This window comes from Salmo salar, chromosome ssa10 (genome assembly GCF_905237065.1).
Source record: "Salmo salar chromosome ssa10, Ssal_v3.1, whole genome shotgun sequence".
Classification (NCBI taxonomy): Eukaryota; Metazoa; Chordata; class Actinopteri; order Salmoniformes; family Salmonidae; genus Salmo; species Salmo salar.
Window position 1 is genome coordinate 33,829,650 of NC_059451.1, and position 19,174 is coordinate 33,848,823.

Sequence of the window (19,174 nt, forward strand, 5' to 3'; positions counted from 1 at the left end):
TGTGGAATTTCTTAATGTGTTTGAGCCAGTAGTCAGTTGTGTTGTGACAAGGTAGGGGTGGTATTCAGAAGGTAGTTTGGTAAAAGACCAAGTCCATATTATGGCAAGAACAGCTCAAATAAGCAATTTGTTTCTTCAATGCTGTCACAAAACCATCAAGCCCTATGATGAAACTGTCTCACATGAGGACCGCCACAGTAAAGGAAGACCCAGAGTTACCTCTGCTGCAGAGGATAAGTTCATTAGTTTTCAGCCTCGGAAATCGGCACCTCAGATTGCAGCCCAAATAAATGCTTCACAGTTCAAGTAACAGAAATCTCAACATCAACTGTTCAGATGAGACTGCATGAATCAGGACTTCGCAATCAAATTACTGCAAAGAAACCACTACCAAAGGACACCAATAAGAGACTCGCTTGGGCCAAGAAACACAAGCATGTACATTAGACAGGTTGAAATCTGTCCTTTGGTCTGATGAGTCCAAATTTGAGATTTTTGGTTCCAACCACTATGTCTTTGTGAGACGCAGAGTAGATGAACGGATGATCTCCGCATGCGTGGTTCCCACCGTGAAGCATGGAGGTGACGGGGTGCTTTGCTGGTGACTTTCAGTGATTTAGAATTCAAGGCACACTTAACCAGCATGGCTACCACAGCATTCTGCAGCAATACGCCATCCCATCTGGTTTGCGCTTAGTGGGAATATCATTTGTTTTTCAACAGGACAATGACCCAACACACCTCCAGGCTGTATAAGGACTATTTGACCAGTGAGAGTGATGAGTACTCCATCAGATGACCTGGCCTCCACAATCACCTGACCTCAACCCAAATGAGATGGTTTGGAGCGCAGAATGAAAAAAAGCAGCCAACAAGTGCTCAGCATATGTGGGAACTCCTTCCGGGCTGTTGGAAAAGCATTCCAGGTGACCACCTCATGAAGCTGGTTGAGAGAATGCCAAGAGTGTGCAAAGCTGTCATCAAGGCAAAGGGTGGCTACTGATGAATCTCAAATATATTAACTTTTTAACACTTTTTTGGGTACTAAATGATTCCATGTGTTATTTTATTGTTTTCAAAATTATTCTACAATGTAGAAAATAGACCCTTACATGAGTAGCTGCGACCAAAATTTGACTGGTACTTTTATGTAACCATTACTTAACTAGGCAAGTCAGTTAACAACATTCTTATTTACAATGACAGCCTAGGAACAGTGGGTTAACTGCCTTGTTCAGGGGCAGAACGACAGATTTTAACCTTATCAGCTCAGGGATTCGATCTTGCAACCTTCCGGTTACTAGTCCAACACTCTAACCACTAGGCTACCTGCTGCCCCAGTACTGTAGATCGCGCAGAGAAAGGTCTTAGCTTTCAATTCATACAGCCACATTTCACGGTTAGGGAGCTAAAACTTCTGCCATGAGAATTAAGTGAATCGGCCCTATGTTTAATTTCACTATACTCAGGAACCAGTGCACCATTAAACTAACCTGACTGACGCAACCCACGTGGTACACAGTGAGTCAGGACTTCATTTTGTATCAGCCAATCTACCATAACACAGTAGTGGGACATACATTTTCAGACTTCACCATGTCGGTGGCAAGCAACCAACTCACAAAATGGCTTCTTGTGTGTGTGATTCTGTATCGATACATGTGGCGGAATTTAAGTCAACGCAAAACTGAATTGACCTTCTTTATTTACCGACAGAGGTCTATAATAGCAGGGTTAGAGTTCACACAGATCTGTAGAGCACTTGGCTGATCCACACACACACACACAACTGTATTTCTTTCAGAGCAATTACGCAGTAGTGCCGCAGTAGGGAACCAGAGGTAAAATCAAAATGGAGGATATTCAACCACCACAGGAAATACTGCAAGAGCAGGTTCACAATTGTATCAGTATACTGGGCCCCATTCAGCAGGGTGCGATGTACAGAGCGTTGCATAGAAATGCCACGAGTAGAGCTAATATGACTCCTTACTCTACATTTCATAAGAGCAAAATCTGTTCTAATTAAGTGTATTTATATTTTAACATTACGTGACACGGTGCCCTGCTGAACACTGCCCTGGAGTGGAGTGTTTAAACAGTGCAAGGCCTGAAGGCTTCCAAATGATCAAGGCCACAGCTCAATAGTCTAAAATTGACTTCTTCTTTCCTTGCACCTGAACTAATATGTTACTTGTGTTTCCAGATCAGTATAGAGGAAACAAGGAGAGGAAGCCACTGTACACCATTGAGACACAGCCCAAGAGTGTGTAAATGAAACAGTACATAGGAGCCACACGATCCAAAGATGTCAGTGATACATTTTAAATAATTTAAGTATTCCTTCCCCCTGCAAGTGATCTATCGAGTCATTTGGAAACTCTTTTCTATACCTTTTAATACATAAGTGAATTAGGCTCCATTCTAACAATTTGTTGGGTGTAGGTACAATCACTAGATCAAAGATCTAGGCATGTCCTTATCTGCACCATCAGAAATACAATCACTCAAAGAGCTCTTACCATGAAAAAAAAAGTTTACTTTTGCATCGGAGGTCTAGGCCTTATTTAAAAAAAATTAAAATACATAAAACCCCAGGACTAAAGCAGTCCTTAAAATCTCACTGAGTGATGATGCAGAAACTTCTTCAGAAATACCCAGTATGGTAAGAGCTAGTTGGCTTGGGTTCCATCCCTCCACAGCTATGGGACACCACAAGCTAAAAGGATAACTCTTCTCATACCTTATATTTGGAAATGCATATTTTCAAGCAGCAATACAAAAAAACTATTAATGAAGAACGCATAATCTCTGAAAAAAATACCGTATGAAAACGTCCCTGCTACCTTGTTTCTAAGTACAAAACCTCCAGAAGTAGCAACAAGTCCTTTTCTTTTTTCTTTTTTTTTTCTTTCTTTTTTGTATTTTTTCCCCCCCTCTTCTTTTTTTCCAAAATGGGTAAAATTCAGTCCTCAGATGCAAGTGTCATGAGCGATGACGGTCATCTCCATCATACCATTTTTGCTGAAGGATCCAGAAACATGCGAGCCTCGTAGAGGGGCCTAGGGGTCTGCTTGGGGGGACTGCTAAGGGCTCCTGGGGGCTTATGGGGCAGCCGCTCCATCTTAGGCCAGGGCCGGGAAGGCCTCTGGATCATCCACATTGGGCACAATCACCCCGCTCGGCTGAGAGGAGGGTTAGGAAAACAAGAGGAAATGAGATTTATCAGACATATACAGTGAAATGACAAATCCTTTCCACAGCAGCTGTAACAGACCAGTAGTAATTAGTATTCTTTACCTTGTCAGTGCGTCCTCCACGGGTCGGCCTGGTGGGGGCTCCACTATCACGCTCGCGGGGCTCCCTGGGCTCACGAAACTCTCCACGGAACTCTCCTCTGCCCTCTCCACGCCCTCGGCTCCCCCTGCCGCCACGGGGCCCACCACGACCACGGCTGGGGCGTCCAAGGTCCCCAAAGTTTATCTCCAGCTGGGCTGTGATGTCATTGGCCGGCTTCCGGAAGTGGTGATCGTCCTCAGCCTGAGAGACCGGGGGGAGAGAGATCATCAATGACAGAACACACATCTGAGCCACATTCTGTCATCTTATGGCACGGACAGACCAGTAGGATTGTTGAGCATCTGCTGGTCAAAAGTACTTAGCACCTCTGAACAGTGTGCTGGCTGTAATTTGCAAACCAATTCTACATGTAGAAATAAGGGGAAATGACAGCCGTCAGTTGCCCACCAGTGGGTAGTCCCTAAAACCACCTAGCCGACAGCAAGCGAACGAACGGCCCCTTACTGTGCACAGTGACAATCGTTCTTGCGAGTTCTGCGTTAAAAGGATAGTGCAAGATTTTGACAATCAATCCTTTTTATACTTAAACACTCGGATGAACTCATGGATACACTTGTAAAGTCACTGCGTGTATAGTCTAAAAATTGAGTGAGCAAATGTTAACGATGATGAAGATGCCAAGGCCTGAGAATTATTTTTTACCCGTTTTATTGTACTGTAAGTGCTATAGATTTATTGTTAACGGGAAACTGTTATTTTGTTGCCGGACGGCAGTCAGTTCAGAGGGAGTGAAGCAGATGTGCGCTCCTATCATTTAGATAAGAGTTGTGATAATTAGATCCAAGCATGTTAGCCGTTTCTGTGAACTTCAAGTCATTGTGCTAACGCTAGTTAGCAATAGCTTACAAAACAACCAACTCCCTTCCAACTGCTATCCACGAGTTCAAGGGGGTAGACAGAAAAAGAGCCAGAATTGGCAAAATATCACACTCTCCCTTTAATGTTCATGGGGAGAGAGAATGCGCGTGTCTGTCAGATGTGAAACTCACCTTAGGGGCAACTGCCTCAGCCTCCACCGCAGCTTCAATAAGAGCATCAGCTTTCTTCTCCTTTATTGGAGAGGGACGAAAACATAGGTCATATAAAAAAAAAAAAATGGAGGCTAAGTCAGTATTGTGGTTTTGACAGTCTACTCACGTCCTTGGACTTGTGCAACACGTATCCTTTCTTCCACTGGCTGTCGGCTCCCTCGTTGGCCTTCCGGATGTTGAACTCCACCTTGGTTTTCTCCTTGTCCTGCTGGGCCTTCCATTCATCCAGAGTCATCTCCTTGGGTTCCACTTCCTTAGGTTCACCAACCTCATTCTCCCTACAACACACAGCAGAAAACAGAACTGTCAGAACACACAACTGGCAGGAGAGTATGAGAAATATGGTGGAGAATCCATCCAGAACGTGCTTTTAAATTCCTGAGAGGGAGTGAACACTGGGCAGAAGAGGGAGAAATGGTTTAAGGCTCAGCCCTCAACTCACTTGTTCTCAGAGTCAGCGGGCCGAGGCTCCTCTCCCTCGGGGGTCTCCTCGGTCACGTTCGATTGGTCGTGCTCACTGTGGAGAGGATAAAAACAAGTTTAGCTCTCATACATTGAGTATGTTGACAGGTGACCAGGACAGTATAGAGACCAAGGGTCTTGACTCAACACGTTGACTTAGTTTACACACAACTGAACAAGGTAAATCAAAACACTTTAGGTTTGCAGACAGCCTTTGAGAAAGTCGAGAGGGAAAATGTGTTGTGCTAGGTCGGCTGTGATACTCACCCCATCTCATCCTTGACGGTGCCCCAGTTGTGAGATCCACTTCCTCCACGTTTCTCCTCACCTTTCTGGCTGCTGAAACAACATGGGCTTTAGCACACAGCTTCACATCAATAGTCTCTCAAGCAAAAAACAGTATCACATTTTTTTATTTTTTTTAAAAACTAGTTCTTATACTTCAAACAAGTAGTTCTTATGCACCAGTTCTCCAGACAAAGATTAAGCCTAGTCCTGGACTACAAAGCAATCTCAATGGATAATCACCCTAAAAATTACTTTTAGCCCATGGTTAGTCATAATCTGGACAAAAAAATGAAAAAAAATCTGGTTAGAATAGAGATTCTCCATTGAGCATGCCATTTAGATCCAGAGTAGGAAATGGGCCTAATAATGAGATATGACTGATCCATCCCGGAGTTAATACATAATTCACAACATGACACAGGAGACGTACGATCGATCACTGCCGCTGTGTCTGTCGAATTCACGCTTTCCTCGGGCGTCGAAGCCGTCGCTCCTGCCCATGCCCCGGCCCCTGCCGCCACGGATACCACCTCGGCCACCTCCACGTCCTCTCATCTGCCTATCACCAATGGGCCTGTACAGACAAAGAAACCAATCAGCAGGCTGCCTCACAGGAAGGTACAGGTGATGTGTATTCAGTGAGGTGAAACATTGCACATAGAAATGTAACGAATAGAGCAGACATCTTCACGAACAGACCCCAATACATGACTAATGGAAGATATAACAAACATTAAGTGGTACAATAAGGACCCCAAAACACAATATGTGAAAAATCACCAATACTGTGAACTACACTGAAACAGTGTTATGCCATAGGCATACAGATCTTACCTTTCCTTAGGCACTATTTGAATACTTTGAAAATGCACTCTTAATTCCATCCTTCCTTAGAGTAGAGTCCTGCAGGGATCCGTTTTTTGAAGCAGCATCCGCCCCGGCCACATAAATTCCGAGCCCCACCCAATATCAGGAAAGAGTTTTCTCCGCAACCCGACCCACCCAGATAGAATTGTTCCGTGAGCCGATCCGTTACCCAACATATAACATCAATATATTTCATTGTTTTTATGACTCCAGAGTAGTAGACATAATTATTATTATTCCCCTTCCCTGCATGAATTAATTTGTCTGCATGTCTATTCAACATTTTGATAAACAGAAACCATACCATGAATTAAGAAAAATACATTTTTATTTTCACAATGCAACAAGTCACTCAAACCACAGAGAAAGAACCTTCTAATTAGCCTTCTTACCTGTAATGAAAGCCAATAGCTGTCCTAAAACAATACCTTTAGATTAAATATTGTTTAGATTATCATCAAATAGTTTAGGCCTAATTAAACCATTCCCAGAACTGAATATAGGTTGCAGAAATAGGCTACATTTACTTAGTAGGCTTATCAAACTTAACAGCCGCACTGGTTTACACATTATATAGCCTGCATATGGTCTAATGAACAAACACCTGAATTAATGTAATAACTGAATTATCGCAAACAAATAGGCCTACCTGCTTGCACTTTGCAAGCAGGTACCGCATTGTTATCCATCCTCCCAAATTGGGATTCCACTCGCGCAGCAACTGTTTCCACGATGGTGTTGTAGCCTATTCTCTTATCATAACCTTTCTTTTGTGTCTCCAATTAGGCCTATGCTAGCCATTTTTGCGTGAGCTAAGCTATCCAGGGAAAGTGAACTTGGCAAGGTGTCATATTCTCACGTGAAGAGAGGGAACATGATCTCTGCATGTGGATAAATTAGAATATTTTGGCACCACACAAATAAATTACATTTCCAGGCTCCACACACACTCAAAGCGTGCATGGCTGATAGCCTTATATCTGTCTCAACGGTCACAGAATGGAATTCACAACCCAATAAGCACCTGGGTTTTAAAAAGGTGTATTATCCTGATTTAAAATGTTTTCAGCCCACAATGTAAGTGTTCTGAACCACGACCCGACCCATGTGTTGAAAGAATGTTCATTTCACCCACCAGTTGATATTTTTGCGGCTCACCGATAGGGAACCATGGGTATCCGACCCGATGCAGGATTCTACCTTAACCTCTATGGGCTAGGTGGGACGCTAGCGTCCCCCCCGTGGTGCACTCCATCAACAGCAGGTGCATTTCAAGAGCAGCAAATTTGAATCCAAATAAATGTCAAAATTCAAATTTTTCAAACATACAACTATTTTACACCCTTTGAAAGATAAACATCTCCTTAATCTAACCACGTTTTACGATTTCAAAAAGGTTTTACGGCGAAAGCATAAATTTAGAGTATGTTAGGACAGTACATTTACAAGAGTTGTGTGTAATGTTGTGCCAATTCAAAGACAGGCGTCACCAAAACCATAAAATCAGCTAAAATTATGCACTAACCTTTTACAATCTCCAACAGATGACACTCCTAGGACATTGTGTTAGACAATGCATGCATTTTTATTTCTATCAAGTTCATATTTATATCCAAAAACAGCGTTTTACTGTGGCGTTGATGTTCCGGAAATCGTTTCCCTCCAATAACCGGCTGTCAAGTCAGCACCACAAATTAAATAATTAAAATTAGAAAACATTGGTAAAATATTATATTGTCATTTAAAGAATTATAGATTTACATCTCTTGAACGCTATCAACTTGCCAGATTTAAAAATAACCTTACTGGGAAATCACACTTTGCAATAATCTGAGCACTGCGCCCAGAAAAATACGCGTTGCGATACAGACTAGCCGCCATGTTGGGGAGATCTAAAATCGAAAATACTATGTAAATAATCCATTACCTTTGATTCTCTTCATCAGATGTCACTTCCAGGTATCACAGGTCCATAACGAATGTAGTTTTGTTCAAAAAAGCTCATCATTTATGTCCAAAAATCTCCGTCTTGTTAGCACATGATCTAAGCCAGCCGGACTTCTCGTCATGAACGAGGGGAAAAAATATATTTACGTTCGTTCAAACATGTCAAACGTTGTATAGCATAAATCATTAGGGCCTTTTTTAACCAGAACATGAATAATATTCAAGGTGGACGAATGCATTCTCTTTTATAACGTATTGGAACTAGGGTACCCAACATGAACTCGCGCGCCAGGTGTCTAATGGGCCATCATCGTTCCTTGGCTCTTGTTCGGTCAGATCTCCCTCCAGAAGACTCAAAACACTTTGTAAAGGCTGGTGACATCTAGTGGAAGCAATAGGAAGTGCCAAAATATTCCTCAGCCCCTGTGTTTTTCAATGGCATAGGTTTAAAGGTAATACAACACATCAGGTATCCACTTCCTGTCAGAAAATGTCTCAGGGTTTTGCCTGCCAAATGAGTTCTGTTATACTCACAGACACCATTCAAACAGTTTTAGAAACTTTAGGGTGTTTTCTATCCATATATAATAAGTATATGCATATTCTAGTTACTGGGTAGGATTAGTAACCAGATTAAAATCGGGTACATTTTTTTATCCAGCCGTGCAAATACTGCCCCCTAGCCCTAACAGGCTAACCTCTTGAGGACCCCTTCGAGATAAAATCCCGCTAAAGGGATTGGTTGGACAACAACTAGTGAGACCGCGGCGCGAAATTCAAAACAAAAACATCTTAAAATTCAAGTATTATACGGCATTTTAAAGATGCTCTACTCGTTAATCCAATCACATTGTCCGATTTCAAAAAGGCTTTACGGTGAAAGCAGAACATTAGATTATTTTAGCATAGCACCTTAGCAAAAAAAAAAGCATTTTTCCAAGCACGGATAGCCATCACAAAACCAGATGTACAACTAAAATTAAGCACTAACCTTTGACAATCTTCATCAGATGACACTCCTAGGACATCATGTTAGACAATACATGCATTTTTTTGATCGATCAAGTTCATATTTATATCCAAAAACCCAACTTTTACATTGGCGCGTGACGTTCAGAAAATGCTTTCTCCCCATAACCTCCGGTGAATAGGCACATTTATTTACAGAAAACTCATAAGCGTTGACAATTTATAACAATTATTTAAAGAATTAGAGATAATCTACTCCTTTATGCAACCACTGTCAGATTTCAAAATAACTTTACGGAAAAAGTACATTGTTCAATATTCTGAGTACAGAACTTAGCCTACAACCACGGCGTCGACAAATCTCAAAAAATATGTTAGAAATATTTACTTACCTTTGCTGCTCTTCGGCAGAATGCGCTTGGATGGGCACCCACTTCCACAAGAAATGTTCATTTGTTCTGCAAAGTCCATCATTTATGTCCAAATACGTCCATTTTGTTGACCCATCCAGAACACTTTACAATGCCATGTGGCGTGGACGCAAATACATAGACGAAATGTTCAACGTTCCATTACCGTTTGTAGAAACACATCAAACGATGTTTACAAGCAATCCTTTAGGGTATTTTTTAATGTAAAATTGCGATAATTTTACAACCGGGCAATAGGTATTCATCCCAGAAGAAAAATAAAAAACAACAAAGTCACGTGCACGCGCGTCATAAGACACCTGTCCTCAGACTGGCCCGTAATTGACTGAGCAACAATTTTCTGCCCGGTGACGGATGAAACCAGTTCCTAAAGATTGCTGACAGCCAATGGAAGAGTTAGGAGGTGCAATGTAAATCCTATGTCACTGTAGTTTTTCAAGGGATTCAAAAGAAAAACTACATTTCTAATTTCTCCCACTTCCTGATTTAATTTTTCTCAGGTTTTTTGCATGCCATATGAGTTCTGTTATACTCACAGACACCATTCAAACAGTTTTAGAAACTTCACAGTGTTTTCTATCCAAATCTACTAATAATATGCATATTCTATTTTCTGGGCCAGAGTAGTAACCTGTTTAAATTGGGTACGTTTTTCATCCGGCTGTGAAAATACTGCTCCTTAGCCCCAACAGGCTAATGTAAGACAGTATTGTTCTCGCTTAAAAAATGTAAACTTACCAGTCGTTTATTGTGTAAACAAAAATGACCCCCTTCTCTATTTGACAGGAAATGTCTCCCTCAGGCTGTCAGAGGTAACTCAAACATACCTTAATTATGGGTTCCACTTCACCACCACTCTGTTAGCCTGTTAGGGCTAGGGGGCAGTATTTACACAGCCGGATAAAAAAACGTACCCGATTTAATCTGGTTATTACTACTGCCCAGAAACTAGAATATGCATATAATTATTGGCTTTGGATAGAAAACACCCTAAAGTTTCTAAAACTGTTTGAATGGTGTCTGTGAGTATAACAGAACTCATATGGCAGGCAAAAACCTGGGAAGATTCCAAACAGGAAGTACCCTCTCTGACCATTCCTTGGGCTTCTTGGCTGTTTATTGAACATTTAGGATCTTTGCTGTAGCGTGACACTTCCTACGGCTCCCATAGGCTCTCAGAACCTGGGAAAAAGCTGAATGATGTAATTCCAGCCCCAGGCTGAAACACATTAGCGCCTTTGGTAAGTGGCCGATCAGAGGACCATCAGACTGAGGCTCGTGCACGAGGGGATCCCATGTTTTTATTTTCTCTCTCTTTGAACGTAAACACGCTTTCCCGGTCGGAATATTATCGCTTTTTTACGAGAAAAATGGCATAAAAGTTGATTTTAAACAGCGGTAGACATGCTTCGAAGTACGGTAATGGAATATTTAGATTTTTTTTGTCACGAAATGAGTCGTGCGAACAAAACAGAGGATATTTGAACATAACTATGGATTATTTTGAACCAAACCAACATTTGTTATTGAAGTAGAAGTCCTGGGAGTGCATTGTGACGAAGAACAGCAAAGGTAATAACATTTTTCTCATAGTAAATCTGACTTTGGTCAGGGCTAAACTTGGTGGGTGTCTAAATAGCTAGCCCTGTGATGCCGGGCTATCTACTTAGAATATTGCAAAATGTGCTTTCACCGAAGAGCTATTTTAAAATCGGACCTAGCGAGTGCATAGAGGAGTTCTGTATCTATAATTCTTAAAATAATTGTTATGTTTTCTGTGAACGTTTATTGTGAGTAATTTAGTAAATTCACCGGAAGTTTGCAGGGGGTATGCTAGTTCTGAACGTCACATGCTAATGTAAAAAGCTGGTTTTTGATATAAATATGAACTTGATTGAACAAAACATGCATGTATTGTATAACATAATGTCCTAGGTGTGGCATCTGATGAAGATCATCAAAGGTTAGTGCTGCATTTAGCTGTCTTCTGGGTTTTTGTGACATTATATGCTAGCTTGAAAAATGGGTAGTCTGATTATTTCTGGCTGGGTACTCTGCTGACATAATCTAATGTTTTGCTTTCGTTGTAAAGCCTTTTTGAAATCGGACAGTGTGGTTAGATTAACGAGAGTCTTATAGTCATATGTATAGTCATATGTTTGAGAAATTTAAGTAATAGCATTTCTAAGGTATTTGAATAACGCGCCACAGGATTCCACTGGCTGTTACGTAGGTGGGACGATTTCGTCCCGCCGGCCCTAGAGAAGTTAACGGGGTCATGTTGCACTTCCTAAGGCTTCCACTAGATGTCAACAGTCTTTAGAACGTTGTTTCAGGCTTTTACTGTGAGTAGGGAGCCAACAAGAGCTTCTGGAAACAGGTGTCCCAGAATAAGGCACGAGTTCAGTCACGCGCTCTGCCTTAGGAGCGAGCCTACTCCATCTTCATTTCTAAAGAGAAGGGAATCGTTCGGTTGGAATTTTATTGAAGATTTATGTTAAAAACAACCTGAAGATTGATTCTATACATCGTTTGACATGATTCTACAAACTAGTATAACTTTTTTTGACTTTTCGTCTGGAGTTAGCAAGCATGCGCCTGGAATAGTGAACCTAACACACGAACAAAATTGAGGTATTTGGACATAAAGATGAAGTTTATCGAACAAAACGAACATTTATTGTTGAACTGGGATTCCTGGGAGTGCATTCTGATGAAGATCATCAAAGGTAAGTGAATATTTATACTACTATTTCTGAGTTTTCTTGACTCCAAGATGGCGGGTTTCTGTTTGGCTTGCTGCTGTTGTTTGAGCGCCGTACTCAGATTATTGCAAACGTGTGCTTTGCCGTGAAGCTTTTTTTTAAATCTGACACAGCGGTTGCATTAAGGAGATGTTTATCTAAAGGTCCATGCATAACACTTGTATTTTCATCAACATTTATGATGAGTATTTCTGTAAATTGATGTGGCTCTCTGCAAAATCACTGGAGGTTTTGGAGGCAAGAACATTGCGCCCCAATGTAAACAGATTTTTGGATATAAATATGAACTTGGATTAACGAGAATCTTATCTTTAAAATGGTGTATCATACTTGTATGTGTGAGAAATTTTAATTATGAGATTTGTTTTGAATTTGGCGCTCTGCTATTTCACTGGCTGTTGTAAAATCGATCCCGCTAATGGGATTTTTGTGTTAAGGGGTCACTAAGTTAAGCGTAAAAATGCCAGAACTGTGCACCCTGAGGTGCCCGAGTCACCACCAAATGAAACAGACAGGAGAGGAAAGGACGGCACCGTTTAGATAAAATAAGACGGTGACAACGCGAGCACAAAATGTCATCACAGAGAGCAGACACTACATCACAAGCAAAAAACAATATGAGCAGCGCGAGCTAACAATTTCAATTTTTTGCTGCTGTCATACTGAGAAAGTTAATATGCCATTAATGCTTTGTGGCAATTTTCAATATTTATCAAGCACACTTGGCACGTATGTTTAGGCTACTGATATATTTAGATGTTATTAAAACAAGTTGTTACCTCGTTCCAACACATAGGCCTTCTGTTTCATAGTTGTAACAATGGCACTCCACGAATAAAATGGATCGAAACACTTACATTTGTGTTGCGTTTTTACATATAGCCTACAACACCAAACGAATGAAAATGATAGTGTTATAAAAAAATTTAAAACGTATTCTAATGTTACCTAAGACCTTCATAAACAACCAAATTATTACTTTTTGATAGCATATATGATATGAATTAATTACAATGTTGCAGTCAGAATTACTGCTCATTAGCTTGAGGGGGATCCCCCTCGAGGCCCAGCGGTTCTACTGTTAAGTACTAATATCAGTTTGTGAAATCAGATGGGTTCCTACTTGACTGCAACAAAGGCCTGCACCCACAGGGATCTGAGTCGTATTATTGTTGGGGTTAGTACCTCTTCCTTTCACTCCTTTTCAAAACACTCCCGTTTGGTGCCAACTGAACGCAGCCCTGCTCTACACAGTACTCACTTCTCCACAGAGAACTCTCCTCCCTCGGCTGGCTTATCTTCTCCGCCGGGGGGCCTCTCGAAACGGCGTGGCGGCCGCCTGTCTGTCCGGGGGGGTCTGTCTGTAGGAGGGCGGCCCTCGCCCTCACGGGGTGGACCCCCAGCGGGGGCCTGACCCTCACGTCTGGGACCCATCCTCCTGGGACCAGGTCCTGGAGTAGGACAGGACAGAGGAGAGTTAGTAATTGATCCCCCAATAAAACAAGTACAATACTAATTTTCTCCAAAGATTCTCTACCAAAAATAACTCAAACGGGGGTTTAATGGAGACCACAGTTAGAACTTTTCTCAAGACCCAAATCCAAAAGACTGACGTGCTGAACTGGAGTGTAAGGGCACACTATTAAAATACGGAGAATTTAAATAAAATGTAAACTTCTTTACAAACATAAACCGAGGTTGAGCTTTGTATTATCCATCATGACAGTACACAGCAGATGAAAACATGCTCTGAGACTGGTCTGACAAGTCCCTCCCACTGTTGACCAAAATAGACTCCCACACCATGCACCACCAACAGCTGAACGCACGTTGGTGCATGCACCTGTCTCTTCTCTTGGGGTTCCATTTTTTTTTTTTTACTTTGCTTATGACTGGTGAAACTAGGCTGTTAAAATACAGGGGCCTCCTATTTAAACACTACTAACCATGACAATGTATAGGCGAGTAACACTAGTTTACTCAAGCAGACGTAAACGACAATGTAATTGTTTGGTCAACATATCGCCTTCTCTAACCTTGTTCGTTTACCGAGTAGCAGAAGAATTCACATTCACAACCGCGCTACGCAAGATGACATCATTCCCTGCCTAGTCGAGAACAATGTTGTGCGCCATTTAGCGAGTGACAGTTAGGTGGCAGCCGCTGTTGCACACTCCAAACCTGGGCCACGAGGTTGGTCACGACGCGGGTTAATGCAACCAGGTAGCGAAAGACTAGTGAGCTACCTAACTAGCCAACTCGTATGTTAACTAGTTAGAAACCAATACTCAATTTTAACCTAGCACGATCGCTTCACATGTGAAAGTTGGCTTACAGCCCGGTGTGAATACACGGATACCTAGGTAAACAATTTATATTGCAAAAAAATGATTTCGCCAATCGTGCATTTAATAAGTATGCACTAATAAAAACACTGGTCAACAGGTAGTTGGTAGCAAACTAGCAAATGACTTTGGTTAGGTAACGTTAGCTAATTAACTTGCGGCTAACAATCCTGGCTAAACAAGGCCAGAGGCGTTTTAATATTGGCAGCAAAACAAGTTCGCCTGCAAGTTCGTTTTCAAGGGGCACAATACTGTACCACACCTAGTTACACTGTCGTGACTTTTTTGTGCAACGACTGTGATAAGCGTTTCAACTTTAGTTGACAAAGGGAATCATGTCGACCTCATGGAGGCTTTGAAAGCATTGCTAGCTAAGTTAGCTAACTTAAAGTTAATACTTAACTATCCAGGGCGAACTGCGATTTTGCAGATCAAGAGGACAACTATTGTGGGAAACAGTCTTACCATCTTTCTTCAGAGTCACCGGTGTCAAAGGCTCATCTTTCTTCTCTGCAGGGACGACCTTCCTGTCTTTCTGGGACTCCTTTTTCTGGAGCTTGGCAGCTTGCGCCGCGGTCTTGGCGGCACCAGGGACAGGAGCCTCCTTCTTCTTGTTCTCCGCCTCCTTCAACAGCTCGAACGGGTCCGATTCGTCGTCAAATAGTTGGTCGAATCGGTTGGCTATGGCGCAGCCGAAACCTTCTTGCATATGTCCGGGCATGATGGCGCCCCTTCAGCAGGATTTTCCTCCGATTCTACGAGGCTTGGTGCGAACACTTCGCTAGATGTTGCCACAAGATGGCTGGGGAAAGACCCTTCTTCTCTTCCGGCGTGATAGACATCCGGGACATAAACTTTGGCGCCGGGTGGGGCGTGTAGTTCTTTGATGAGGGACAATGTCGGAAAAACATAAGTGGCGGCTCACTCAAATAAACTACCATACCCACAACGAGGGACGAGTTCATCGTTTAGTTTTTCTCCAGTTGACAAACATGAATGCTCATGCTGTCTGTTGTAGTTTTCAATTTGCATTCAAGCATTTACTTTGTATGAGGCTTGTATGGAAGATCTTTCCCACCGTTTCTATACTCTAAATCCACTGTATATACACACACCGAATAGCCATATTCACTCTCAAACATTTTGCAACATTGTTGCTCCATAGAATGCCTCCACAATTAGGCCTAGGCCTGACCAAGTCTGACTTATAAATCTAAAACACTGTTCTGGTAGTGACCTGAGACATCTGTGCATAATTCAGAACAGTCAATAATTTGTGATATTTTAAGTATCAGTATATGTTGTTTCGCTACACTTGCAATAACATCTGCTAACCATGTGTATATGACCAATACACTTTGATTTGATTTATAGGCCATAGGGGCTATTGATAATGTCATTGCATATGGGGAGGAATGCTGATCAGCAACTTACAGTGAGTGACACAGAAAGTGTGAGGGCCAGCTAGTATGCAGACTCCTTTAGATGGGATGCTGCTAGCTAAAAGAGAACCAGGGGTCATTGTCAAACAGGAAAGGTCTAGAAAGATCATTTAAGGGCAGCAGATGGCAGCCATAGGTTACTTGTCAGTCAGAGGAGAAGAGCCAGGCCCACTGCCTAACAGATTTGTGTCTTATTATGTCTCTATCTTATTACAAAGAGGATTAATCAGGGTTTGAATTACTATTTGTAGCCTATGGAGGGTATAAACATTTTATTTGTGTGGAGTGGCCTCTGAAGTGCTGAGATTTGGGCCTGTATTTATCAAGTGTCTCAGAGTGCTGATCTAGGATTAGGTAATGTCCATAATAATCTGCTTCATTATAAAAGGCTAAATGTATCCTAAATCAGCACTCCTACTCTAAGACACTTGGTTAATATGGACGCAGACCTAAATTGGTGCATTTTTCCTGCTAGGAGTGCATACGGCACCTGATAACTCCTAAAAAATAAAGGAGAGCCGCACACTCTAGGAGCTCAGATGCAAAAATATTTATGTCCAACGTTTCGACAGAGAAACTGTCTTCATCAGGGTATAATGACAAACACTGTGAGATATCTCATTTATATAGTGATAACCTCATAACTCCTACCTGATGTATGTCAACATTATGTACATTGAGAGACATAGTCTAGCCATGTCCATAGTGGAGGAATCAACCAGACTCTGAGAAATGGTACAACTTTGACACCACAGATGAAAGGGGGTTCGTTCCAGAGAGGGAAGCTCCATTTTACATCCAATTTTTCCTGTCTTCCGAGTGCCCACCCTTGCCATGACTGGTTCTGTTAAAGGTTTAGCCCATCCCAGGATGCTGTCCTCTCTGAAATAAGAATATGATGAATCATGTTTTTGAGCCCTGATAGCCATTGCTTATGATCTCCACTGCTCTACAGACGGGACTGTAGATTGCTGTGACTGTCATTGTCATTGAGCTGTCAGGACATCACATCAGACTGCGCAGAGGGAATGCTCCTCTGAGGCTGGATCAAAGACATTTACTACCTTTCCAAGTCATCACTGGCGGGATATCAATGTTTGTCTGGATTTCTATAGCTCTCCATATCATTTTATAGCGGCGATTTATCTGCTTGCTTCAGCCTATTGTTGCTGGTGAGAGAGAGAAGTGTTTGGTTGGTGGAAAGTGTATGCACATTAATTACGCACAACATAATTCACATGAACGATGACATCTGCAGTTACGAAGGCGATGATCGAATCTTACGCTCTCATGGTCTTCGTCATGGGGTCGTTTTTCGTGTATTTCTGCGGCATGGTTTGGGCATTCTGCAACCCGAAACTCAGCGGTGTCGAGGAGGAGATGCTGACAGAGGCTCCGGCAGAGGACGACAGCTGCTGGGTGTGCGCCCAGCCACCCCCGGAGCAGATACACTACCACACATGTGCGCACCCCGGCGGGACACCACAGAGGACAGGGGACTGGATCACACAGACCACATATGTGAACTTTATGGGGGATAGTAGACCTACTGCTGACAGCCTCCTAACAATGGACCGCACAGGATTTGCATGTGGAGACAACAGTCAATCGTGGCGCAATTTGGATTGATTGACACTATGCATTTATTTAGACAGTGATGTCACGTCATGTGAATATTCCTGATTTTGTGTAGCCTATGTTGTGAATAGGCTATGTGCAGTTTTGCTTTTATTTCAATGTCTGGTGAAACCTTTTTATTGATTGTTATCACAGCACTAAAAAAAACAAGCAAGCCACAGAAACAATTATGTGAATTGGATCATGCATTTACAGTAGTAGGCCCTATATGCTGGTTAAAATGAACAAAATCATTACAGTTAGAGTAGGTCTACCACTTTGAATCCACAAAGTCATTCAGGGCATCAGTGGGGCAGACATCATTAATAAAAGCCATATGGTTTATTGAAATGTTATTACATTATTTTATACATTAAATAATACGCATACTTTAAAATGTGTTTGTGACAATACATGCAATACAAACACAATACATTAGTAGCAGCAGCAATGAGTGAAGTGACATGGTGGCAATCAAATTAGAACATAATACCAGCACTCATTGACTTTGAGGCCTCCCAATGTAGAAAAATAAGGCAAACAGTATTCATCACTTCCATCAATGACATAGTGTCAATCAGATTAGTTTTTTTCTCGCCTCAGTCATCTGCAGGACAGGATAGGAGTGTCTGTCCATTAGATAGGAGTTATCTCTTGTCCAGTGTTCCTTCATTCAGGCAACTGTGGAGTTGCTCTAATACCCTTCTTTTCCTCCTTCAGTTTCCTGTGCACTTTGTCTTCCAGTTCCAGTAGTTTATCATACAGGGCATCTGACATGTCCAGTCAATATCCATCTGAGAAGGGAACAGAGAGGCGATCAGACACAGCAGGGGACTGATGCAAACAACCCGCTGACTGATAGTATGGTCTGGCAAATGGCTTTCTGGAGTGGATTTGACAAGTATAGAAACACAAGTCATGACACCCAACAGATAGAATAATTACTTAATATTCAATAATTTGGACGGATGCAATGTTAATCTACAGTTACAATCCACCACTTCAAAATGATCTATCGAGTAATATAATCAGATAAATGAATATCAATACTTGCCACGCTGATATGATTGAAATTGAGATCTTGCTTGGTTGGTAGATTGGTACTCAAAAATAGTTAGGCTGGTACTGTATTTAAAAAACAGAACAATAGAAATATGTAATGTTCATGTCGCAGATTCAGATAACTTGACGTTGTTGTGAAAACGGCTTACAACTTTTAATGTGTACAGTATCACACACTTGAATTGACTTGGGTTTGTATAGCTATAGCCTAGCTAGTTAGTTTGGATTAACTGGATATCTGTTGTTTGTACAGCTATAGCCTAGCTAGTTAGCTTGGATTGACTGGATATCTGTTGTTTGTACAGATATAGCCTAGCCAGTTAGCTTGGATTGACTGGATATCTGTGGTTTGTATAGCCTACCTTGTGAGGGTGTGTGTAGTTGTTTCCCAGGCTTGAGGTTAGACTTTGGTATTTAGCACGAGGATCGAGAATCATTAAAATACAAACAGAAATGTGCGATATAAATACAGAAAGGTAATCTGTTTCAATGGTTCACTGTGAGTGGTAGAAGTACTATTGGTGCTTGTACATACCAGTGAGAGCATGTTATCTGTGGTAAATTCCAGAGCCTCTGCTACATTTTGTG

At 41.8% G+C, this 19,174-nt stretch overlaps 1 protein-coding gene across 2 annotated transcripts; it reads right to left on the reverse strand.

The window, feature by feature from the left end:
• Nucleotides 1-1,688: 1,688 nt before the first annotated feature.
• Nucleotides 1,689-15,294, reverse strand: LOC106560288 (plasminogen activator inhibitor 1 RNA-binding protein). 2 transcript variants are annotated; one of them, XM_014123037.2, is made up of 9 exons: nt 14,931-15,294; nt 13,382-13,571; nt 5,572-5,715; nt 5,121-5,189; nt 4,834-4,908; nt 4,498-4,669; nt 4,350-4,409; nt 3,301-3,540; nt 1,689-3,185 (listed from the first exon to the last, which is right to left on the reverse strand). In XM_014123037.2, exons 1-9 carry the CDS (start codon nt 15,184-15,186, stop codon nt 3,126-3,128), a joined length of 1,266 nt encoding a protein of 421 aa, XP_013978512.1. In that variant the 5' UTR covers nt 15,187-15,294; the 3' UTR covers nt 1,689-3,125. The 2 variants fall into 2 exon arrangements, with proteins under 2 accessions (XP_013978512.1, XP_013978511.1); XM_014123036.2 differs by having other exon boundaries at nt 5,121-5,192.
• Between the last annotated feature and the right edge of the window lie 3,880 nt (nt 15,295-19,174).

Coding starts and splice junctions, on each gene's coding strand:
- LOC106560288 (XM_014123036.2), bottom strand. CDS start 15,186: ATGCCCGGACATATGCAAGAAGGTTTCGGCTGCGCCATAGCCAACCGA. Junction 5,193..5,571: donor CACAGCGGCAGTGATCGATC/GTACGTCTCCTG, acceptor ATGTTGTTTCAG/CAGCCAGAAAGGTGAGGAGA. Junction 3,541..4,349: donor CTGAGGCAGTTGCCCCTAAG/GTGAGTTTCACA, acceptor CCGGTCTCTCAG/GCTGAGGACGATCACCACTT.